Raw genomic sequence first — 25,049 nt, forward strand, 5'->3', positions numbered from 1 at the left:
CCGTTCCACGCGCCGGATTTATCTCCTACGGGACACGCGTTTGTGTGGCGTGACAGTTACCACTCTGGACGTCCGTGAAATCTACGGCGCCCGTTCCATGAGAGAGAGAGTCTCGAAAAACCCGCAGTCAGGCCGACGGCTGCTACTAGGAACGAAGGCGTCAATGCTGGACACGCGACTCCCCCCGAAGGTCACATCGGAAATGGACATTTTGTGACAGGCTCCCCCATGTATCCCAACCCCAGAACAAAGAGGAAGCGACACCAGACAGGACTTTTAAGTCCTTTTCTGACGGCTGCGGCGGAAACACAGAAACTCCATAAACTGCAGACGCGCAGAGTTGGCACCACGGAGGGGAAAAGTCACAAGTCAAACTCGGAACGGCTTTAATAACTGGATCGAAAGTAGTCCCTCAATACAACAAAAAAACTTTCTTCCTCAAGGCAACCATGAGCTACAAAGGAAAAACGATCGCACGTCCTTGGTCCATGAAGAAGACACACATATTTACATTCTCAACGGACTAGAAGAGGTGGACACTGTCACAATTAAAATCGTACACCCCCCAAAGATACCCTGTGACGGATCGATGCACCTAAAGCTTCCGCGATCAATAACGTCACGTGGGCTTCTTAGAAAACCAACACAGACAGACGTACTTTCTAGAGTGCAAAATGCTTCTTATTAAACACTTCGGGACACGGGCCGTCCGCCCTCGGCGGGGGCTCTTCCCCGAGGCCCTACTTGTACAGGCTCATGGTGGGGCTCTGGTACATGCACATGTACGCGTCACACAGCAGCCTCCGCGCGCAGCCCTGGATCCTCCTGGTGTCCAGGGAGTGCAGGTCCTCCGGCGACATCTTCAGGTACTCCCGGACTTCCGGGCACGGGGTCACCTGGGGGATGTTGAAGCCGTTCTGACCACCTGCGGGCGGGAAGAGGTCTGCTCAGGGTCCAGGGGTCGCCCCCGAGGCCGCCCGGCCCGCCCGCGCCACAGGATAGCTCGGCGGCCCAGGCGGGCAAACTGGCTCATCTGGACGTCCCGACCCGGCGTCCGGGCTCTAGAGGTTAAAGCCTCGCTCTGCGCTCAGCAGTTGTCCCGCTTCCCGGTCTCGGAGAGGGTTCTGGGGCCGGGCGTGCAGAAAACTGGCAGAAGGACAGGCAGCTCGCAGGGGCCCCACCCACGGCCCGGTGTCTCTCTGGGCCCGCAAGTAACCACGTGACAGAGACTGGTGCACGGGGCGCCCAGCGCTCCCCGCTCCTGCCTTCCGTCCCCACTAGAGACTGTGGGGGGCGGGGGTCTGGGACAGGGGACTGTGCCCAGGAGCCCTCGCAGCCTTCGGTTCCCACTGTCAGACTGACAGGGGCTGGGACTGGGGTGGGCGTAGGGCCCCGTGGGGGAGTTGGCTCAGCAGGCCGGGGGGCTTTTCCGAAAGTCTGAGCCCCTCGCTCTGAGTCTCACGGTTAACGACCAGTTGCCTGGGGCAGCGACGCACCTACAGGAGGGGCTGCGCTGTGCGCCGTGTCTGCGCCTGGGGGCAGGCCGGCCAGCCCTTCCCTCGCCTTGGGCTCCTGGTGCGGAGGCTGCCCTGGGGGCGTCCCCGGCAGGCAGAGGGCCTCGCCGGAAGAGGGGACAGGAGCTTATAGAGGGACAGGACGACGGGGAGCGGGGGTCCGGGGGGTCTCAGCCCCGCCTGGCACGGGGCCGACGCTGCGGAGACACGTCTTCTCCAGAGAAGACGGCCGCGCCCGCTCTCGGCGCCGTCCCTCGGACAACCCTGCGGGCTCAGCACAAAGCCCCGCAGCACCCAGGTCCCCGAGACTAAGTTAAACTCGAGCCCTGTGCCCCGAGGCCCCTCAGCCTCGGGTTCGTGACGGAGGAACAGGGGCCCTTCCCACCTGGCCCCCATCTGGGTGGGTGACTTAATGGACTTCCCAGAGAGCCTGGCTCACGGGCCCTCGGCACGTGGCTGCCAGCTCGTGCAGGAAATGAGAGGAACCCGGAGGTTCAGGAAGACAGAGCTGGAAAGAACACCTCTCGGCCCCGAAGAAGAAGGTTAGGGTCCTCTCTTTAATGAGGACCACACGCAGGTCAGAACCACACAACGCTGTCATCGCTACCGGCAGCAGGGAGGCCGCCCCCCCCCCCCCCGGAACGGCAGCCGCCGTCTGAGCGTGTGCGTTACCGTCCCGGTCGGCCATGCTGTCGAAGAAGAGCCAGGCGGAGTCATCTTTGCCGTACTTCACGAAGGCCACGTAGTGGCTGGTTTCGATGCACAGCACGGCGAAGAGCTCCATCTTCTGGCAGGGGACGCAGCCATGCCGCCAGTCCCAGTCCGGCAGGTCCTTGGGGAGCGACACGGGGTTGTACTGGTGGCTCAGCCTCTTGGGGTGAAGGTGGACCTGGAACGGGATGGGAAGGAGCCGAAGCCCAGGTTTCTCGTGAGCAGAGCCCTTCCCAGCAACCAAGCACCCCACCGGAGCCTGTCCGATGAAGGGAAGAGGCATAAGCCATGCGCTTAGTTGTGAGTGTTCGGAAGTGAATCAGGGGTCAGAGCACCTCCTGGAGCCCTGTGCCCTCCCGCACAGGCGCCCCCCCCCCAACTGGCCCGGGCCCGCACCTGCGTGTTGCAGGTCTCGCAGAACTGCTTGATGCTGCCCGCGGCGATGTCGCTGTCCTCGTAGCACTCGCGGCACTCGAACATGGCCAGCCCGCCGCAGATCCGGCACTGCCGAGGGGCTGGGCGGGGCGGGAAGGGTAGGGGCCTTTACAAAATGCACGCTTTCGTTCACGAGAGTGGGGAGCTCAGCTTTAAAAAGGACAGCGTCAGTGGGCTCAGAAAAGTCTCCCCCTCATCGGCCTTAAACTGGATTTCCGTGGATTAAGGGTAACTATAAAGACATTTTCCCTGAACGAATGACAATGTTTTCAACTAATATATATTCTAGGTGCTCTCCCCTGATTACAAAATGTCCACGGACGAACATTCCAAGACACGAGAGGGGACACAGGAGGAATTGCAGGCATCGACAGTTTCAGTCGGCGGGAGACTGGGGATTTTCTCCGGTCCCCTTGTCCGCCCTTTTACACAACCCTGCGTGCGCATGTGCCTGTGAAGTGCCTCTTGTAGAAGCAGCGACACACCTCGTTCACAAGCAACAGCGCGTGCGAACCCGTGACCTCCCGTGGCCGTGGTCTCACCGCACGGGTCCACCCCAGTCCGTGTAAGAACCCCCTCCCGTTAGGACACAGACCGTCCCCGGCTTCTTCGTCGGGCCAACAATGCACGTGGGTGCCCGGGGAGGATGTCCCGGCCCCTGGTTCTTTTCTTGGAACAAGTCCCTGAGGCTGGAATGACCGGCTGTCCATTCCCAGGCTCCTCAGCACTGAGCTGCCTTCAGAGGCCCGGGGTCCTGTCACTCTTACAATGAATGAGAATGACCGGCAGGCCACTTCTGGAAAGTGCACAGAACGGAAAACTCATACTTACTGTCTTCAAGTAAATCTGTTATATTTAATTCCAGGGAAGGAAAAATCTTTTTAAACAGTTTAAAGTCTTTTCCAAACCGAGGCATCTGAATAATCAGGCATGACGGTGCCTAAAAAAAAAAAAAAAGACGTATTTTCAGAGTCAACGTGCTGAGAGAATGGTTTCCCTCTGACGCTGCGATCGTCAGGGTGGCCGAGTCCAGCAGTGGCTTCGCCGTCACACCCGTCAGGCGGGAGCAGCGAGGAGCCCCAAGACCTCCAGCTGCCCGCCCCTGGGACACACGGACACACGGACACAGCGCTCTCGCAGGCCGACGGCCCTGGGTCTCTAACAGCAGGGAGGCGCCCGGGAGCGCGGTCCCGCCCGGGACTGCACTGGCAGAGGTTCTGGAAGAACTGCTCTTGCCTGGGTAACAAAGACACCATCGCCACTGAAGGACACGACTCCTCACATCTGAACAGACTGGTCACCGCGGCTGCTAGGGGTTCACGAGGACAGTCCCTCGGAAACGCACACGATAAAAACGAGCCGCGTGCACGGCCGCTCAGGTCGCAGTGACGCTGGGTAGAGAGTGAAGAAAACAACGGCCATCGCGTGTCCCTCGGCAACAGCAACCTGAGTGGGTTCACCTGGCCCCTTACTTAGTGCGCGAACTTTCTTTTCTGAAAATTCGGACAGTGCGCTTGGGTAAAATGTTACATTGGGTAAAATAACTTGTTTTTAAAAAACATAAACCTTCTTTGCTTTAAACTACTTAAAAGTTTTCAAATTACAAATTAGCTTAATATTTTCTTTGGCATAAAAAAAATCCAAAAACATCAGTCTTAATTCTAGGGCATTTTTTTTTTACAAGGACAAAACTGAAACAATGCATTTTCTTTAAACTGGTGTTTTGTTACCGGCCTGTGCTTCCAACTATTCTCAGTGGGTTACAAGTAACGGTATTGAATCTACCAGTAGTCTTAGGAATTCTAAGAACTTTCTTTTTTTTAAAAGATTTATTTATTTCTAGAGAGTGGAAGGGAGGGAGAAAAAGTGGGAGAGAAACATCCATGTGTGGTTGGCTCTCATGCATCCCCCGCTGGGGACGTGGCCCGCAACCCAGGCACGTGCCCTGACTGGGAATCAAACCAGCGACCCTTTGGTTCACAGGCCCACGTTCAATCCACTGAGCTACACCAGCCAGAGCCTAAGAACTTTCATATACAATCCAAGTAATGGGCACTAACCTCTGCAAACTTCAGGTTACTATTGATAAAAGACCATTCTAACAACTGTTGAATTGTAGGGACTCCAACTTTCTCATTTTTTCCAATAAAAATTTGATAGAAGTAACAGTCTTGTACTTTTTGACCCGCTGACCTGAAAGAATGCAGAAAAAACATGTAATTTATTTTTGAAATCCTCAGATGGAAAAGTGAAGCTGTCCCAGCAGCATCTGAGAACTGACGAGTACCCAATGGACGGTGCAACATCGGACAGTCAGAACGAGGGGGCAGAGACAGTCACTGAGGGGAGATGACCCAACACCCTTCTGCACGGACCTCGAACACGATCTCTTGTTCTCGTTTTCATACTGAGAAGTTCCCCCCGCGATCAGGAGAAAAATGATGGAATAGCATCACAATCAACAAGCACTGTGCTATCACAACCAGAACCATGAGTTTCAACTTAGTACTGGTATGAGTGTATCATATATTCTGCAAACATTTAAGAAAATATCTGGATAACATGTTTAGGTATAACTTTAAATTGAGTCAACAACACCCGCCATGGTACCAGCCAAATCTGCAAGGTGGCAAACGGGACCCAATGCTCCAGATCAGAAAAGGGAACCTCGAATTCCTGAACTGGGCAGACCCCCAAACCCCCTGGGCCACACCTGTCATTTCTGGGGCGAAGGGCCTGCCACCGGGGGCAGGACGGCACTTCCCGGCAAATCCCTATTCTCTCCGGTGTCAGCACCGGATTCCCAAATCAAAACACCTTTCAATTCTCTGCAAATCTTTCAAAAAACCTATCTCAATAAAATTAATTTCTTGGCAATTTATACTTTCATAATGTATGAAATTATCCCTTTTTCATATTTGCGAAAGGGTACACAGAAATCCTGTTGATTTCTCCATGATTTTTTCCTAAATGATCCAATTACAAATTCTTGTATTAATTCCAAACTGTTCTCTAGAATTTCCCAGGTACACACACAGCCTCAAGGCCTCTGAATAGCTAATAAGTAGGTGCTCTGACGCTCGCTCCTCAGAACAGCCAACACAGTACCAGAGTCTAATCTTGCTATTGCCAGCCCCGCCCCTTCCTAACTTCAGTTCAGCACTGCCTTCAAACGCCTCGCCTCTCGTCAGACAGGAACGAGTATGAGCTCTCATCTGGGATTAGCTTTCGGGGAAACAAATAACGTATTAGCAAGACTTTCAGCAGAAGTATGAAGAGGTTCAGCATTCAAACTATTTGGACAGTTCATCCACTTGGAGTATCTCACTGAGAACTCCACTGTATTAAGTTCAAGGCTTTCATTCCGGATGGAGAGAGAAGGACCACGCTACACAGCTGGGAATGAGAGCTAATTAATGAAGGGCGGGGACTCAAAACCGGTGTTCCCACCGTGTTTGATGAGGTTAGAAGAAGATCATCTTAAAAGGGTTCATTAATCTAAATTAAAAAGTATTTATATACTTTTTAAAACAGATTTTATTTATTTATCTTTAGAGGGGAAGAGAAGGAGAAAGGGAGAGAAATATCAATGTGTGGTTGCCTCTCGTGAGTCCCCTGCTGGGAACTGGCCTGCAACCCAGGCCTGTGCCCTGACTGGGAGTGGAACTGGCGACCCTTTGGTTCACAGGCTGGCACTCAGTCCACTGAGCCACGCCAGCCAGGGCTACATATTCTTTTGTAAGAAAATGATTTGTAATGTATCACTAGGGTTAAAATCAAAAGCACACGTTTACATTGAGTTTGCCCCTCAAGTTAAGTAAAAATTCTACAGAGAAGACAATGATTAAGATCGGTTTGCGCTGTGCAAGACTAGCCTGTGAAGGTCCTGCAACAAACCCAACACTAGGGAAACCCTGAAGGACTCATTCCCACCGAACGGAGGCGTGGACATGGGGGGTGTCTCTTTTCAGTGCTTCTATAAAAGTTTTAAAGTTACCTTATTTTTAACAATGGTTCTACCCTTAAAATTTGATGAAACAAGATATTCAAGAATTCTTCAGGATCTAGGAGAAAATAAAAAGTCAAATGAGTCACAGACAAAACTTTTAAATAATTATTTTTATAAGTCATATTCTTCTACTGAATTCAATGCCATAATCAATCTTGGTTCCATTAAAAGCGTAGTTCCCAAGTTTTCCAAACTAAAACTACAAGTATGATAAAGTACTACACTCTGATTTTGTTGTAACTTTATTGCATTTGAAACGGTGTAATACCGCACATACAGTGAAGTAACTTTGTTTCGAGGGTTTAGGGCAGGCTGAACAAAGTCTGAAGCTTGACCTTGTCTTTCCCCGATATTTAAATAATTACTGAGTCTCCAAATGCCACAGCCAGTCGCCCCATGCTGGGAACACACTCAGAGTCGGGAGCCGAGCCTCTGAGTAGATCTGCTATGAATGGACTGAAATGCTGACCCGGACCACAGAGCTGACCCCTCTGTAACAAGGACAGCTCGGCAGCGCCCTGCAGCCTTCACCGTACAGGGGGACAGGGACGGTCAGTCACCACGGGGTGGGAAGTGCGGACCTCCTAGCTGTCCAGTTGGCACGAGAGAGCCGGGCAGTTTCTGCCCAGAGCTCGCTGTTCCAAATCACGGCCCCCTTTGGAAGGGAGCCGGCACTCTGAGAACAAGGGGAGAAGGTCGCACCACACAGGGGAGCTTCTGTCTTAAAACAAAGTCCCGAAACTACGCAGGCTCACATTTCAGCCAGTAACTTAGCATATGCTCTCTGCTGATTTCGAGGGCACATCCTGAAAGGTGGGGGACAGTCACCTTTTTCTTCAGACGTAAATCCTGATGCAGCCTCCACTTTTTCAAGTATCTTCCTCAGTTTCATAATCTTTGTTGCACACACATATCCGTATCTGTGTTAGTAAAAAATGGGAGTGAACGCTGACGTATACACTAAGTTAATAATATATTTTGACAACCACACATTTCTTATGTCAATTTAGCATATCATAAATCAATAGACTAGACAATTATTTTTGAAAGAGAGAATCATTGGCTGCTTCTTGTGCTTTGAAAAACTAATATTCTAGGATCAGACTTACGCCAGACACTGCTAGACCCTAAAACGATCACATACTAACACAGGAGAAACTGTCTTTTAATCTACTAGGACTGGTTTTTAAACGCCACTTGCTTAAGAAATTAAAACTAACTTTATAGAGCGGAACATATGATTTTGAGAGAGAGAGACCCTTCACTGCAGTTCTGAAGGATGAAACGGCCCGCGGGGGAGGAGAGGCGGTGAAGAGGAACTGGAAATGAAGTCTGCACTCACACCGGGCACCAGGACACCCCCTCTCAGCCGAGTCCGAACACAGGGTGCATTCGACCCGTTTAATGTCAGTCGTGACCAAATTCTCATTCTCACCACGGCTTCAGAAGAGATGTGAGGGGCACCACAGGCTTACCAAGGGCCGGTCGGAACGGCCGATCTCAGAGCCCCTGTTCATACCCACAGCCCCTTCCCTTCTTCGCCCTTCGCACCGACCACACGGAGCGCCCAGCACCCGCCGTGGAGCCACTTACATCCTCAGGGGGTTCACGATCTCCGTCCGCAGCAGCTCCTGAGTCTCACTGTAATACTCCACGTCGTTCTTTTCTTTGGGCCGAAGCAACACAGTGTCCAGAACTGAACTAAACGCAAATAAGCTGTAAAACAGAAAGAGCGTTTTTCCCACGCTGTCGATGGGTCTGGTTTTGGGTTTTCTTTGTTTTCTTTTGTTTTTTTTGTTGTTTTTTTTAGAAACCCCTGCTACAAAGAACATGAAGAAAAAACCTGCAAATCACACACCAAGCAGAGTTTCCATCATGACAGGACCCCGAGACTCCTGCTCGGGGCCCCGTGGCTCAGTGGTCACGGCCCGCAGACCCTTCCAGGTTAAGAAAAACGCTGATGTCACGAAGGCAAACCGCAGACTGGCAGAGTGACAGGACATGCGTGGGCCCTGGGCGGATCGGGGGGAGAACTTCTTTGCAAAAACTGGAGCAGGGCCTGCAAACCCGAGTCTCGGGCCGCGCCCCCGTGCGGAGACCTAAATTTCTTTAAGTGCAAAACTGTCTTGTGAGCGACCAACAGCGGGAACTTGCTGGTATCGAAGGACAACAACACTCGGCTAATAGAGATGTTTTATCAGGAAACCTGAAGAACAGGACGTCAACTGTTGCTTTTGTCAACACGTGGAAGAGACAAAGTAGTCTGCCCCCCCAAAATGGCCCACCATTGTAGTTCTTCTTCCTGCCTTTAAAGTCTCAACACCCCACTAACTCCCCAAGTCTCCTGTCCTGGCTGCGGACAGCAGGCAGGTCACGGTCAGCGCGCCCGGTCCACTCCTCAGAGGGGAACCCTGCTGTGTGAGGCTGTCCACCTGGGTTAATGGACACCGTGTGGGCAGCCGGGCTCCCACGGACAGCGATGCTTCACGGCACAGTGGCCGTCGGAGTGCCTCTACCCGGGACACAGGCGCACCCAGCCGGTGGCCCCTGCCAGTGCGCACGAAGGCACTGTGCCTCATCTCCCAGGCCCGTGGCCGCCCATGGCCTCCCCTGATAAGGGCTCCGCTGGGACACCGTCACTCACCTCTGAGCCGTCGTTCACTGCACTGCATCTTACGCTAATTTTTTTCAGATGCAGGCTCACGAGACGACAGTCAGCAGCTTCCAAGGAGTGTACAATGGGACACACACCTCCCTTTCCTCCGACCCCCAAACACCCAGCGGCAGCCCTCAGAGGTGGCTAGCAATCCCTCCCGGCCCCTCACTCACACTCTCACACACACACACACACACACACACACACACACACCCCCCATGCCACACGTCCCTGCCCCCGGCACCGATTCCAAACTCACCAGAACAAGGTCGAGTCCAAGTAACAAGAGTTGTAATGCCCCTGGATGCCCTTCTTCTTTCCGATCATGACCTCCAAACCCTCCTTCTCCATTTTTGGGGGGGTGTTTTCCTCCACCACTTCACTTAGGTAGCCTCCGAAGGCTGGAGAGAAAAAAATAAAAACAAAAAATAGGGAAACTCTTCAACTATGACGACAGGCACTCCTGCACACGTCTCCACTTAAAATATTTTTTTGCATCTTGATGCCAAACGCACTTCTCAACTTAAAGCTAAGTCTAGGGGAGGTGCTGACGAGGGTGGGTGTTTTGCAGCTCGGCGTGCAAAGGACGCTGGTGCGCGTCTGCAGTCTGGCTTCCGCCACGATTCAGAAAACACCTCAGAACGCTAAGTAATTAATGTACAAAACCACCTGCCAAGTAAAATATTTCCCCCAAATAAGTTATTATTCATCTGGAGATGCTTCCTTTTCAAATTGGAAAAACAGAACCAAAATTCCAAAGTACCATTTCAAGTGTACCAGCATTGTTTTTCATAGGATGATTTTCCTATTCACATCTGTTTGACCCTCGAAATGCTTCACCGCCACCATCCAGAAGGGCGGCGACAGTGGACAGCCCTGGGAAACCGCCCCGTTACAAGGGACGAGGTCCACCCTGCGTCTGGCAGTTGGCACTACCTCTCAGAGTGATGCTGACTCCTTGCTGCATGGGACCCGCCGAGGGGGACGCCCTTCCTGAGGGCGCCGCTCACTCACGCCCTTGAACACCACACCGAGAGGGAGGTCGGGTCCCAGAAAGGCCCCCCAGCCGCCTCCTGTGCTGCTGAAAACTAAATGTCAGGGATCAACAGGACAAGAAAAATAAACCCCACTGCTTTTCACTTTTTAAGCCTCCCACACGTTTTCCTAGGGCTTTTTTAAATGTCCCCTCTTAGGATAACTGCCACCTCCTGACACATCACCAGGCAACCGCTCTGATATCGAAGCCTGGTGATCACAGCAAGGGGCACACTGCGACAGTGCCCCCGCCACCGCCTGCCTGCCGAGTGGCCCGAGGTCAGGGCCGGTGAGTCAGCGGAAGGCGTGCACACACCTAGAGAGTTACAGCGCTCGATCTGGTTGGAGACCGGCTGCAGGGAGGCGAACCTCGAGTCTGGCCTGCAGCACTTCAGCTTGACGAAGAGCGCCTTCTTCATGGCGCAGTTGAAGTAGCGGGTGCCCTTGAAGGTCCCGTCCGTGCAGCCTGGGCATTCATCTTCCTGGAAAAGAGATGCACCCACGGGCATTACTCTGCTTCTCAAAAAGGCAGAATGCAAAGAACTACGGCTTGGGGTGAGTTTTTCCTTTTTCTAAATTCCCACATCACACCTGTACTAAGTACTGCATCAGGAAAAGGGGCCCACAGCTAGTGATTCAAGAAATTAACTCCTTGCTCTGCCTGGGGTGGCTCAGTGGACTGAGCACCAGCCTGCGAACCAAAGGGTCGCCAGTTCAATTTCCAGTCAAGGCACATGCCTGGGTTGCAGGCCAGGTCTCCAGTATGGGGTGCGCAAGAGGCAACCACACGTTGATTTTTTTTCTCTCCCTCCCTTCCCTTCTGTCTAAAATAAATAAACAAAATTTTTTCAAGAAAAGACAATGAAAGAAAGAAAAGAAGTTAACTCCTAAATCCAACATGAAGTTCTTGATGGATTTCCCTTCAAAATACATGCTTGAATCTTCCCTGGTTTACTGACTTTCCTTCATCTTTTCCAAAAGTATTAAAACTGGGGGTAGGGGAGGTAGGGGGCCGGTAGAAGAGGCTACCCATCTTACCAACCCCCCAAAATAGCATTCACCAGCATGCAACCAAATAAAACAGGAAATATTTAAACAAAAGGTAAATGTACTCAAATTCTGCTCTCCTCATTATGAAATGTCAAACAATGTATTTTTCTCATCGCCAAAGGGAAACTCTCTCTCTAGCAAAGATCCCAAAAGATTTCTGAAAGGGGTGATTAATCTTAAAGCCGATGATACAAATATCAGAACCGTGGGGGCGGGAGGCTGAGGAGGAAGACCCGCCGATGGGTTTGCTGCCCTTACGGTTCCGTTTGACGGAGCGAGCCCAAACACATCGACCTTGAACTACGGTCACTCCTGGGACACGGACCAACTGCCATTTAGGGACAAGTGATCAGATGCTCTACGGTGGCAAAGGAAGCCAGGCCCATAGTAATGAAATTGTTCCTGAGTGAAGGTTTTTCTGACAAATGTTAATATTTCACTGAAAAGCATGTCAGAAGGGAAAACCTGTACAAAATCCCGGAGAGCAAAGGAGGGCAATTCTAGGTCAAACGGAGTTACCAGTTCCAGCCCGGCCAGCACTTCGTTGAGCCCCGGCGGCTGCCCGATCCAGCGGATCACCCCGTAGAAAGGGGGGTTCTCCTTGACTTCGGCCAGCGAGCCCACCTCCAGGCCGTGCGAGCTCCCCGGAGACACGGCCAAGGGGGGGCTGTCCTGGACGGGGGCGTTGTTCAGCTCTCCCATCACGGACTGGACGGACAGGGAGAGCGGGCTGTGGCCGATGCTCCCGTTGGCGCTGGGCGTCTTCGTCAGGCTGAAGGGTAGAGAGTGGAACCTGCTCTCGCCGGACAGCGGGTTCGAGGACGGGGGCTGCTGGGGCGGCGAGGCTTGCCCGAAATCTGGAGACAGCTCTGTAAGCGACTTCGCAGGGTCTTCGGCAACTATGAACAGTTATTCTTAATTAGAGAAATGTATTCAGGAATATCAAGCAGGCCCCACAGCCCTAGAAATCAGCAGGCACATCGAGTCCGACTGCCTGGCTGACCTCCCAGCAGGACTCGCCCCCACCCCGGCCCTCTCCACACTTGCTGGCTCCGCAAGTGGTACCCAAGGGTCGAAACCAAAAAGCGCCCATTACTGTTTTTCTCGCCACATGACCTCGATGCCCAGGAGAATGTCTGGCACATATTTCAGTTCCCAAAACACATGCATCAATCAGATGAAGGAAGAAAAGACTGAACCGGAAGGATGAGATGTCCCAGAACCAAGGGAAGGGTGAGTTTTTCAAAGGGAGTGTTTTAAAGAGGTAAAGACCCAGACAGAAAAGTCTCTAAACGATTCATTGATTCGAGAGGTCTTCCACCCTCGACAGATCAGTTAGGCTAAGAGAATGAGCTGCTAATACATTTTCTAAATATTTTATGAATCTTCAAATATTTTATGAATCTTCGTGGTGCGGTTCCAATTGTGTGCAATGCTTCAGCTCGGCCATGGTAATAAAGAATGGCCTCCTCATTCTCCTTCCCAAAACTACACGTGCTCCTGAAAAAGCCACTTTTCTCCGATGCGTTAAAAAGGGAGCTGGAAAGAACACTATGGTTGTGGGTTATTATTACCTTCATCAATGTACCACGTATTTTTTGATTTCGGTTGTGGCTGTGAGTCAACAGAAGACCCATTCAAGGTATAAAATAATTCAGATCTGCTCCTACTCCCAGGGTCTGAGGTAGATCCTACAAAACAAGAAAAGTTCCTTTTAAAAATAAAGTCCCTGTGCCTTGGAAGTTTTTTATAGGAGAAATTAGCATTCACATATTAACAGCTATTCACACGACCAGTAGATGTGCAGGAACACGCTGTATTTTATTAGTGTCCTCGGCTTTTAAAACGTCGGAGCCGCTTTGGCAGTGGCAAAAAGATTCTTCCCACCAGGACTCAATCAATAGAGGAGGGGAAAGGAGTAAGTTTAAAGAAAACCACATATATATTTTTAAACAAACTACTTTTACTTTTAAAACGTTTTTCGATCGTTTTATGTGCTGCGGCTTATTTCCTAACATCACAGTCAGCATTCGCCGATTTCACCGCTGAACCTGCGGGCTCACGAGCGTAACCGATCATTCCAGAGGAGATGGTCTCAGAAGAACGTCATCTCCAAACACCGTCTACAGATCAGTGAACAAACTCAGCCTGCAACATTCAACGTTTAAACGTCTTAGAACTGTTGATCATCAAATCCCTTGCTTCATGCCTTTGTGTCCTTGAGAAAGTGAAGCAGGGTCATTTCTCAGGTCTCAGACCCTTAAATGGAAGACAGAGCTGACGCCACTGTGTCACAGACCTCTCCAAACATTGCCCCAGCTCGGTACTAGGAGGCCAGGCCTCGGGCGCGAGTGATGGGGTCTCCGGAACCCACACAAAAATCTGAGTTTTCCTTCCATTTAAAGCAGGCAGCTCTATGGTTTCTACCTATGACCAAGATCTGCTAAACTTAAGTAGCACACAGGTCTTAAGAAAATATTTAGGCTACTTATATTTGAAAGTAGCATGTCTGAGCTACCCTACCTACAACAGACTATAGATTAGCATAAAAAATACTATTACCTATGTATTTTATTGAATTCTAAGTTTTCCGGGGTCCAATGTCACTTAGAATATTTCCAAAATACAATTTCCTTTTAAATGAGCCAAAATAGTTTTGTTCACTAGATGACTGAGAAAAAATTCTCTCCTCTAGCCCACATCTGAGTTAATAAAAATTCTTACAGCTTTTGAAATGAGCTGTTTAGCTTATGTAACCATCATCCTATAAATCTGTGAAATCTGTGGAAGCTAACAAAAAAAAACAAAGCTAAGAACTCTACATCTATTTTGGGGAGTTTCTGGAAGAGAGACCGAAATTTCTGCCTGGCGATCTGGAATTTGATTCTGCCCCAGCTCGTTGGTGAAAGGCATCGCTCTCTCGTGTTCTGTACCCTCCGTAAACTGGCCGCGTGCAGGGTGGGGCGGCAGTAGGCTTACAGTTGCTCACGTGGAAAGTGATACAGTAACTAATAAGAAACCACACAAGAATAAACTCTGTGTTTCACCCCCTCGCAACTGTAAACCTCCTTGTGCCCGCCCCGTATGATTAGTTTGCACAGTTACAATTCTAATCAATACACAAATGTCACGGGCAGGGAGTTCCAAAAGCCAGGTGACACCAGCAAAAGACACAGGCCCTCACCGGCCACTTTTCATCAACTGAGGAAGGTTGGGAACGCTTGGCTTGAGCAACACTGTGTATAACAACTTGTGGTAAACTAATGAAACTGTTCGGAAGGAGACGATCCCCACTTCCGTGCAGGCGGAGGGCCTGGGGCCTCGTCTCAGGACTGTGGGAGACCAGCTGTCTGTCACGTGACCAGCCGAGAACTGCACCCCATCAGGCCGTACCTGTAACCTTTGGTTTACTGTGGCCGGACGGACCTTTGTCCCCAACGCCTCTTGACGTGAAAGCAAGTTTGGGAGGCCTCCTGTCCTGGGTCACGCTCTCTGAAACGGCAAACACGCTCTTTAAAGACAAAAGAAAACTCTTCCAGGAGAAAAGCAATTGAGCAAATGAGGATGATGTCAACAACGAAATCTCTTCCCACCAAAACCAGCAGCATTTTCACAATAGTTTCACAAATTCTTCAAGGTCATCGGAAGGGTTGCCATCAAAGCTGGATTCCAAAACAGAATCTCTGCGAGAGGAGACACCTCAAGTACCACTCAGCTAAATGCTTTAGGTTCTTGAAAATGTAACCACCTTTGCTCCATTTTACTTGATATCCTAAAACACTACCAAGAACACCCTAGTCGGATTTCTCGGTTCCCTGCAGGGTCTCTCCCCTGGACGCCCTGGTGTTCTGAGTGTCCCACAGGCTGACATGCCCAGAAGATGCTGAGACAAGCGAAGATGAACGGGCTTCTTTGTCATGTAGCACCGGAACCTTGAACATGCTAACTCCCACTTTGAATCTCTCCAGCGGGGATACGGTTACTTATCTGATAACACTTTCGTACCAGTCTACTTTGAATCTCCAATTAATGTCACTCATGAACATGGTTTGGAAAAAGTCTGGTTAAAAGTATGTGGCAGTTTTTTAAAACATACATACGTCAATAACGCAAATGTGTATTCAAACACATAAGTAGGAAAGACCCAGAGAATTATACATTGATTAATAATGTAGAGAAAGCGCTAAATATCACTAATATTTCTGAAGAAAACATTAAAAACTTCTTTTTGAAATACAGGCATAATAACTTTGGCAAACTTGCTGATACAAAGACTACATTAAACTTGTGACCTTGGTGGGATTTTCACCAACACTGATCAATCACATGAAGAAAAGTCAGCCTGGGACACACTCCCCTGCAGAGTTCGACCAACGTGTGTGCGGCGTGGAGTCCAGCATGGCACTCGGGCCCACGCCCGACAAAGCCGTGGGCCAGCAAGAACCACAGCACCCACGGTGGGCTTTGGAGAACAGAAAGGAAAAAAGCAGGAAAATTTCGTATTTTAAATACAAGGAGAAGGCCTTTTTTTTTTTTTTAAGAAAAAGGAAATAACACTAAATTATATCTGAATGATGCTTGGTAACTTTTTTCCATGGTTGAAGGGGAGAAAAATGCATTGTTAAACTATACCCTAAATGTCTCCGAATGTGATTAAGTAAAATATTATCTTAATTTAGAAATCATACTAAGTGACCAGGATTCTAACCAAACGGTACAGTAAAAGAGAAGCTACTGACTAGCAGTTTTCTGATGCCACCACTCAAACATCCACACACCACACACAAGCATGACTGTGGGGGCAAAATGCCTTCACCAGCAAAAGTTCCTGAATTATGGCACACAAACTGACTAAAGACGACGCATCCCACTACCAATTTAAGCACATCTACTTTAGAAAGATGTCCACCACAGTATTCGTGGGGACTCTAACAACGGCAGCAGGCGGTCCTCACTGAGGCAGCCGGGCAGGACCAGGGGGCCGAGTGCGTGGGCCGGTGGGGGGCGTGCTCCCCAAGACCAGGAATACAGACGGCACTGGAGCTGGGGACGGTGGCTGTCTCCTGCCAAAAACTCTGCCTGAGAGGGGACCAAATGTCAGCTTTGAGGCAGAGGACATTCCTACAGAATTCCGTGCACATGAAGGCATTCTCAGATGAGGGAAAAGTAAGGTCATCTGTCCCCTGCAGACCTATGCTAAAAGAATGGCTAAAGGAAGTTCTCCAAAGAAGAAGGAAATGATCAGGAATCCTGGAAAATCAGAAAGGAAGAACGGCAGACAGAGGGAAATGTGATCAAATACAGTAGGTTTTCCTTCTTCCATCAAGTTCCAAATTATGCATATGGTTGAAGCAAAAATTATAACACTGGTGTGGTTCTAAATGTATGTCAAGGAAATATTTAAGGCAATGATATGATAAGGGAAAGGGATATAAAAAAGGAGGTAAAATTTCTACAGTTTCATCAACTGGTAAAATCACGTCACCAGTAAACTCTTGATTAGAGAGGTATATATAATGTAATATCTACAGCAATTACTAAAAAACCTATGTAAACAGATGGGTTCAAAAAATACTAGAGGCAAATAAGAATGGATTATAAATAATGTTCAAGTAACCTAGAAGAAGGCAGGGAAAAAATAGAGAAATTAAAATGAGAGAAAACAAAAAGAATACAAAATGTTAGACTTAAGTTTTATAGATAATTTATAAATGTAAATAATTTACAATAACTTAGAAATGTAAATGGCATAAATAGAACATAAATAGCATAATAACATAGTAGCATAAATTAAAGGACAGAGACGGACAGTAGATTTAAGAACATGATCCAACTATATTTTCTCTACAAGAAACGCACTTCAAATATAATAATATAGCATATTCAATATAAAAGGTTGGGAATAGTATATCGTGTAAATATTAATATAAAAATAGCAGTAGTAGATCTATTAATATATTATACGGTATACTTCAGAGCAAAGAAAATTACTAGATACAGACAAGACATCACATAGTTAAAAACCGCTGTCCACTAAGAAAACTTAATAATCCTAAACACACACGCACCAAACAAAAGAGCTACAATGTATGTGAAGCCAAAACTGATAGAAATGAAAGAAAAAGTGGGTTTATACTACGACACTCGGAGAGTTCGATGTCACTCTTAACAACGGAAAGATCAAGTAGACAAAAATCGGCAAGAGCACGGAAGAACCAGACATCTCCGTTCACCGAGAAAATCAATTCGCATTTAGGAAACTCCGCCAAACAACGACAGAACACACGCTCTTCCCACGCGCTGACGGGACACACACACCAAGTTAGATTACAGACCAGGCTGGGGCAAAACGCAAATATTAAATATTTGAAATTATACACAATGTATTTTCTGACCATAACGAGAAGCTACAAATAATACCAAAAGATAATGGGAAACTCTTTAGACACTTGGAAACTAAACAACATACGTCTACATGGTCCATGGGTTAAAGAAAGAAGCCTCAAAGTTAATCAATCAAAAAATATACTGAACTAGTCAAAAATAAACATATGGGCCTATCAAAATGTTTGGGACACAGCTAAAGTCATGCTGAGAGACAATTTACAGGACTAAATGCTTACATTAAACAAAGGAAGCATTTCAAATCAATAATCTAAGCTCCTACCTGAAGAACCGAGACAAAGAAGAGCAAAAGGAGCCTGAAGGAAGTAGAAAGAAGGAAATAATGAGCAGAAATCAATCAAATTAAAAACAGAAAAACAATGGAGAAAATCAGAGTAACAAAATGCTGGCCCTTTGAAAGGCCGCTGAAACTGGCCAAGCTCCAGCAGGACGGATGTGAAGGAAAGAAGACGTGAGTTAGCATCGGAACGAACCAGGAGGCATCACCACTAATCAGGCGGACGGCACAGGACGGACAAGGGCCACCAACACGCATCGAACGGGCCACTCGGGTGCTGGGGACCCACTCCCCGAAAACGCAGGCTTCCGCCACTCCCCTAGAGTTGTATGATCATTATGAAAACGAATTTGTAATTCTAAAGCTCACACACAAAAAAGGAACCTTTGGATCCACACGCTTTAGCTGGGTAATTCCACCAAAATTTACAGAACTGACCTCAACTCTACCCAGTCTCCTCCAGGGACGAGCAGAGGCAGAACCACTTCCCCATTCCCTCACACGACACTGTCCCACGTGGCGAAGAAAGAAAACCACAGCTGAGTGTCTCTCATGAAAATGAACACAAAGTCTGAACGTAATGCTAATAAGTAGAATTCACCCACACATAAAAGAATTATATCCTATGACTGAGGGCTGGATAGAATTTCAACTCCTTCACAGTTAAGGAGTAGTTACATGTACACAGTCCCAAAATTATTCCGGCCCTTTGAAGGCAACCGCGAGGCTGATGTGGCGCCCGGTGAAGATGAGTTCGACACCCCTGCTCTAGAATGAAGGCCCCGAGTGGGACGACCTTGGAAGTCTTGCTCCCTTGGGAGGGCTCGACACCCAAAAGGAGCTGAGGGAGGGCTTACTGCGTTTGAATGAATGGACGGCCCTTTGCCTGTTAAACACAGGCATTTACTGTAATGTTAACAAGCATTTTGATTTATAGGACCCTAAACTGTGTTATGTTCACAATCAGGTTGAAAAGGTCCATTAAATATTACGAGATAAGATACGTAGATGTACACACTTTCCCGAGTGCACCCAGCGTTACCCGAGAGAAGCAAAGGGATGGCCACAGATCCGATTTACACGAAAGTAAAAGCTGACATCGAAGAAATCAGGGAAAGCAAAACATGCCGCACTTTCACCAAGCAAAACTGAAATACAGCTACCGCTCCAATGCCAGACCTCCAACTAAGTTAATGCAAAGTAGGAAGCCTTTCCTAAGTCAGCAAAATGCGCATTTCTTACTTGTGGGGCCAAAAGGAAAAGGAAAAGCAGACCGTGCGGCCTGGATGGGCCTCGAAGAGCATCTCACGCCCGTCCCTTCATCGCTGCCAAACAAGCAACTGAGGACCTGAACCGACCAGTGGGGAACTCGAAAGTGTTCCGCATCCAGATTAGCGGTAACGGAAAAACACTGGAGGCAAACAAACCATTCTGTTCGGTTGTCATTCTTGTGCGAGTAAAATTTAGCTTTTATACAGTTAGAGACAAAAACCTGTCTCCATGGAAACAGGGTTCGCCGGCACACAGTGAGGCTGAGAAGCCTGCTCTTCTGTGCAGGTCTGCGCGTCCGAATGCCCACGCAGGTCTGGGGCGAGGGGGTCCTTCCCAGCCGGGCTATCTGGTCTGACGCGCCTAGAGTCCCTGCTAGCCCACCGTGGCCCGCTCCGGCCTGCTCCAAGCCCCAGCTTTTCATCCGCAAAACAGGGAAACTTGAGACCTACCTTCTAAGTTTGTCAAGCATAAGAAAAAGTACAAGTCTCTGATTCAGGGGTCTGCACTTTTGCTGCTACTGCGAGCGGGCTGACACTTCCTTCTGACCCAAAGCCCGGAGGCGAGTCGCCACCTCTGCCTGCCTCTGTTAATGAGTGACATGCTAGCGACTGCCTAGCCTGTAACCGGAATTCTACTAGGAGCGGGGCAGGTGCCGTTGCTGTGGCCACCAACAGGAATTTGCCAATTAGTTGACAGCCACCGTCAGGCACTACTTGCTTGAGTTGAAATAAAAGATTGCTTAAGATTTTTTTTTTTTAAGATGCAAAGCTGAGTGATCTGTTTCTGACTACAGAGTCATGAAGCCTGACCAGTCATGTCATCTCAAAACTGACAGGGACCTCCTGGGACAGCCAGCGAGGGCCCTCTCTGCCGCTCGTTAGGTCACAGGAAATGGCCAGGCCCTCACTCCATCGGGCAGGAGTGACTACACTCTCTGCCCCTCCAGGTATCAGAAAAGGCTTCTGTCCCCGCCACTTGGAGTGCATGGGGATGAAGAAGTGAGTGACAGTATATAAATGCCACCCCACAGGCACACATTTTCAAAAAGAAAACCCATGAGTGTCGTTTTCATTTGGGGTAAGAAAGAATAGACTAACAGTTCCCAATGTTACAAAGGTCAAGTTCCAAAACGCACCTCGAAGCTTCTACCTGCCTCCTCGTAACAAAACACAGCTTTCCAACGCCACCTGATTGATAAATAAACACAGAGAAAACCCACCTGGAATGATGTCATTGATATGCAAGAGAATCGTACTTTCGACGCTTGCAAAACTGCACAACTGCACCCCGTCGAACCGGCCATCCCAGTTGCCGATGGGGTTATCCTAGAAATTAAGGAACAGAGTTGACGTTCAAACCCTCCTCAGTAATACGTCAATAGTCTACGGCCATACCACCCTGAACGCACCCGATCTCGTCTGATCTCGGAAGCTAAGCAGGGTCGGGCCTGGTTAGTACTTGGATGGGAGTAATACATCAATAGAAGAGTCTGCATTTTTAAATAAAAGGGCTCTCCCAAGGGTTTCACCTGGGCAGTTTTTAACGGTTCTGGGGGCCCGAGGGACAACTGTCCTGAGCACCCAGGCACACAGCAAATACCACTGACTAGGAGGAGATGAAGAATGATGCGCTCGCCAGAACTTTCCTTTGAAAGAATGCCCTAGAGGGATTTGGGACGGACGCCTGCACAGGCCACCTGGAGGATGGGCAGAGCCGGGGGGACGCCGGCTGTGCCAACCTCAAGGCAGTCGGCCCGGTAGGCAAGGCAACACCTACACTGCCGTCGAAGGAGGGGAAGGCCGGACCGGCTTCTGCCGAGTTTGAGGCCCCAGTGACCTGAAGCAAAGGGACACTAACCCGAGGGACCCTCCTCCCCGAATCTTCCTGCTGCCAGCCCCCATCTCTCCTCTAAATTAGTGCTGAACATGTAAAGAACAGTGGGTTGAAGGCGTGCTCAACCGTTGGCTCTGCCGAGGGTAGACCGCTGCCTCTGACGTCTCACGTGGTAAAGACCCGGAAAACGCTGTCTGACCGATACAGGGATATCTGCGCAACTGATGGGCACCAACAGAATGTCCTGAACTTCCGAGCACAGGGTAAGAGAAATTATGCCTGAACGTGCACACCCCACCAAAAAGCAGTCCTGAACAGATAAAATAATCACGGCAAACATCCTGAGTACAAGAGTCTATTTCTCACATCCCTTCCTAACTCATTCTCGTGTTTAATAATTCAGTACGAATGTCCTCCTGTTTTTAAAATTCTCCCCTGAGAGTATGTTCATTGATTTTAGAGAGAGATGAAGGGGGCGGGGGGGGGAGAGGAACACCTATGTGAGAGAGAAACACCCATCCATTCCTTCTGAATGCACCTCAGCTGGGGGGGTCGAACCCTCAACCCTTCGGTGCAGGAGACGACTCTCCAACCACCTGGGCCACCCAGGCAGGGCTGCACTTCCTCATTCACACCTAACACATTGTGGTCCGTGTTTTCAATCTGTGATTAAAATGTTCTGTCTTTTCTTCTCTTAATGCCACGGGTCTCACTCAACTCACTAGATTGGAACGCACCCATTATTAACAAATATGATTGTAAGGGAACATTAAAAATGACAGGAACAACAAAAAAAACCACGAGTCCATTTCTAGGAGGTACCCAGAATCGGCAAATTCCCAGAGACAGAAAGTAGAATAGAGGTGAGCAACGGGACACCGGCTGAGCGACGGGGACTTGGTGCGCAGCGGGGACAGAGCTGCAGTGTGGGGTGATGGGGACGTCCTGGGGACGCTGTGGCTGCACAGTGACGGGGCCGTATTACTGCCACTGAACTGTACACATGGAAACGGGTTCGATGCTGCATGTTACGTCACACGGTAAATTTCACCACAATGAAAAAAACGTTTTGAGTGAGTTACATCCTAAGAAAATATGCTAATTATCTTTTCCTCTAGAGCAATGTTTTGCTCTTTTTCTCTCGCCAGGAATTTTCCATAAGTGAATTTTACACTACTCATTAAAATCAGATTAGCCAATAAAATTTCACCAAAAAAATTATAAAAAGAGAAGAAAGGCAGATTACAAAAACAAGCCTTTTCAAAATAAAGAAAAATAAGGAACTCTATATGTCAATGTTTTTTTCTCTATTGGTCAGCTATCACACACCGCCAATTTAAAGATGGAAAACATTCCAGTTTACTCAAACTGAAAAAAAGAGTAAATGTAATTCTCTCTCTAGACTCCTGCCCCATGGTAACGTTTGTTCCTTTACCAAAGATACATCAGAACACGTTCCTTAATGACTTCAAGTCAGTCCCTCTGAAATACGGGCCCGAGGCGTTGAGTTGGCACCTAACGTGGTCCCGGGACTAGAAGCTACATTCTCCAAGACGATGCAGCCCGAAAGCCTCTTACCATGTCCACACCCACAAAATAGCCTAAGCTCTCCTTTCCCGGCAGGACGTCGCAGAAGATAACAGTTCCAGACTCCACTGTCTCCCCGACCTTCAGAGAAACCCGGGAGTTGATTTCCAGGGGGGGCAGTTCCACGTGCGCCGCGTCCCCGGGCCCTGCATAGTCACTCTCCAGTCCGTTGTCCTCGTCTCCGAGGACCTCCAGCTTGTCCAGCGCAACAAAGACTCCGCAATCTTCATCGCACCGGAAGAGCTGCTTTCCTTGGTACACCCCGTCAGTGAAACCTTGGCCACAGCCTTCTTCCTAGTTTTTTTTTTAAAGAAAAAAGAAAGACAGGTAGATAGAGAGACAGACAGATAGATAGATAGATAAAGATAACCCAGAAGAAAAAAATACCCACTCTGGGGATTTCAGGGAAATCGCTGACAAAATACTAAATGACACATATAAGAAATACAATATAATTCTTAGGAGTTATTATTGGATGTAGAGTGTCTTGAGAAGATGAGGAAGAAGCTGTATCTGATGCTGAACGAAAATTACTTGATAGTTTCAGATCGCAATTCCACTGTGAGAGAGCCAGGCTGAATCCGACATTGTCGTTTTTAGCAATAACTGTGTCATAAAAAGGACATTAGACTCCACAGTAACAGTGACACGTGCCCCATTTACTGAGCATGTGCTATGTGCCAGCCACCACACTGACTCCGGAATCGATGCATGGCGCCAGCCCCGCGGCGGGGGCCCTGCTGTGGCACCGCTGTCTTACAGCACAGCTGGGATTCAAATCTCCGACTGGTTTACCGTCATGGCTTCAGAAAGTTAAATCAAGAAGCAAACCAGGACTGAAATTCTCTTTGGGAGAATGTCAAAATGTAACTGACATTTAAGTTCTCGGGAATTAATATTAATCTTGAAAACGTATCATGAGTTCTTGGTTCTCTTTTTCAATAGAAATGAATTCCAAGATGACTTTCACATGTATTAACAACTATCAGCAAGTTTAAATTGCTGCAACTTAGTAAGAAAAAAATCTTCTATTCAAATTCCCTCACTGGATAGATCACAGTAGGAAAAACTGAGAAAGCTACAGATGATAATGGCAGAAGATGAGTAAGTTTTGTGATGTGCTTAATTAGTTCACCATCAGTCTAGGTCCTATCGAACACATTTAAAATTTCTAAGATGCTCAAGTTCTTCCATAATGACATGCTCTGTTTGTATCTCCAACTGTTGGAGGTAAGCTATTAAAGCTTTCCACACAGTATTTAGTGCATCATCTCAATTTATTGCTAAAAAGCAAATTCTCGGTACTATAAAGAGTAAAAATTTCAGAAAATTTCTGGGAACACAGCTGGCACTTAAAGGGGGAGAACACACACACGCACACACACACACACAAACACACACAACACGCAGCGCCCACTGAAATGGGTCATCCAACATACCAGCAACTCTACTCCAAAGAATATGCCCGACACCGTCCGCTCGGCTAGCAAGGGCCCACGGAAGCGCACGACCCCCCGGAACTTCTCCTCCCCGGGCCTCAGCTGGACCTTCACGTGGCTGCCCACGTCTATCTGCAGGCCTTTGCTGAGTCTGTCTCTGTTTTTAAACAGGCTCAGCCTCTCTTCGCAGTTGGTGATTGCCAGAAGCAACTCTGTGAACTTCTCGCTGATTTCCACCACATCCTTTTCGTCCACAAAGAGAACCGCGTGCGGCTGTTCTAGGATCTTTAATCCGATCTGACTCTTCTTGCTCTTGGCCGGGCCCCGCGCGTGGCCCACGGCGCGGTCTTGGAGGTACTGCCCTATGCTCCCCTTGGGCACTTTGAGGAGCTTCTGGGTTTGCTTGTCTGTGACGCTGCATTCTTGGAGAAGCAAATAAAAAATCCGCTCTTCCCAGTAGGGTGAAGGAACTTTGTCTTGGCTCCATAAGCCTGAACTCATGGTGACATTAACTCCAAAATATTAACTCAGAAAAAAGGGAACTATGACGTTTGTGGTGAGACCGCAAAAGGGAAATTCACCGAGAGTCCCGGGGCCTGTTCTCGGCCAGCTGAGGTCCATGCTGGGAGACGCCGGGAACGCAGGGCCTGGGGGAGAAGCACAGACAGACCTCACTCCACCAGCCGACAGTCAGCGCAGAGACGCGAAACCTCATCACGCGACCAGCAGAAACACACGCGCACGTAAAACACTTCCCAAAACTATCTCAAATGGTTGAAAGACACATAGTACTTGTATCTGCTGTCATTTTACATATTTAATTAAG

The 25,049-nt window shown here is 48.7% G+C and overlaps 1 protein-coding gene across 6 annotated transcripts in view; it reads right to left on the bottom strand.

Moving 5' to 3' along the window:
* Positions 1 to 369: 369 nt before the first annotated feature.
* CYLD (CYLD lysine 63 deubiquitinase) overlaps positions 370 to 25,049 on the bottom strand; it is a 30,765-nt gene continuing 6,085 nt past the window's right edge. For 4 of the 6 annotated variants that reach the window (XM_037141574.2, XM_037141576.2, XM_037141575.2 and 1 more), the window contains 16 exons: positions 24,224 to 24,870; positions 22,776 to 23,078; positions 20,584 to 20,689; positions 14,804 to 14,902; positions 12,985 to 13,101; positions 11,930 to 12,309; positions 10,677 to 10,842; positions 9,585 to 9,726; positions 8,263 to 8,385; positions 7,498 to 7,589; positions 6,658 to 6,724; positions 4,721 to 4,853; positions 3,492 to 3,600; positions 2,622 to 2,740; positions 2,187 to 2,403; positions 370 to 925 (listed from right to left, as the gene is read on the bottom strand). In XM_037141574.2, the coding sequence (XP_036997469.2) occupies positions 741 to 925; positions 2,187 to 2,403; positions 2,622 to 2,740; positions 3,492 to 3,600; positions 4,721 to 4,853; positions 6,658 to 6,724; positions 7,498 to 7,589; positions 8,263 to 8,385; positions 9,585 to 9,726; positions 10,677 to 10,842; positions 11,930 to 12,309; positions 12,985 to 13,101; positions 14,804 to 14,902; positions 20,584 to 20,689; positions 22,776 to 23,078; positions 24,224 to 24,724 (2,859 nt within the window). In that variant the 5' untranslated portion in view covers positions 24,725 to 24,870 and the 3' untranslated portion in view covers positions 370 to 740. The remainder of the gene's footprint in view (positions 926 to 2,186; positions 2,404 to 2,621; positions 2,741 to 3,491; positions 3,601 to 4,720; positions 4,854 to 6,657; positions 6,725 to 7,497; positions 7,590 to 8,262; positions 8,386 to 9,584; positions 9,727 to 10,676; positions 10,843 to 11,929; positions 12,310 to 12,984; positions 13,102 to 14,803; positions 14,903 to 20,583; positions 20,690 to 22,775; positions 23,079 to 24,223; positions 24,871 to 25,049) is intronic. The other 2 variants (XM_037141578.2, XM_037141580.2) reach the window with 2 other exon arrangements.

This window comes from Artibeus jamaicensis, unplaced genomic scaffold, assembly GCF_021234435.1.
Source record: "Artibeus jamaicensis isolate MK-2021 breed Jamaican fruit bat unplaced genomic scaffold, CSHL_Jam_final contig_3152, whole genome shotgun sequence".
Lineage (NCBI taxonomy): Eukaryota > Metazoa > Chordata > Mammalia > Chiroptera > Phyllostomidae > Artibeus > Artibeus jamaicensis.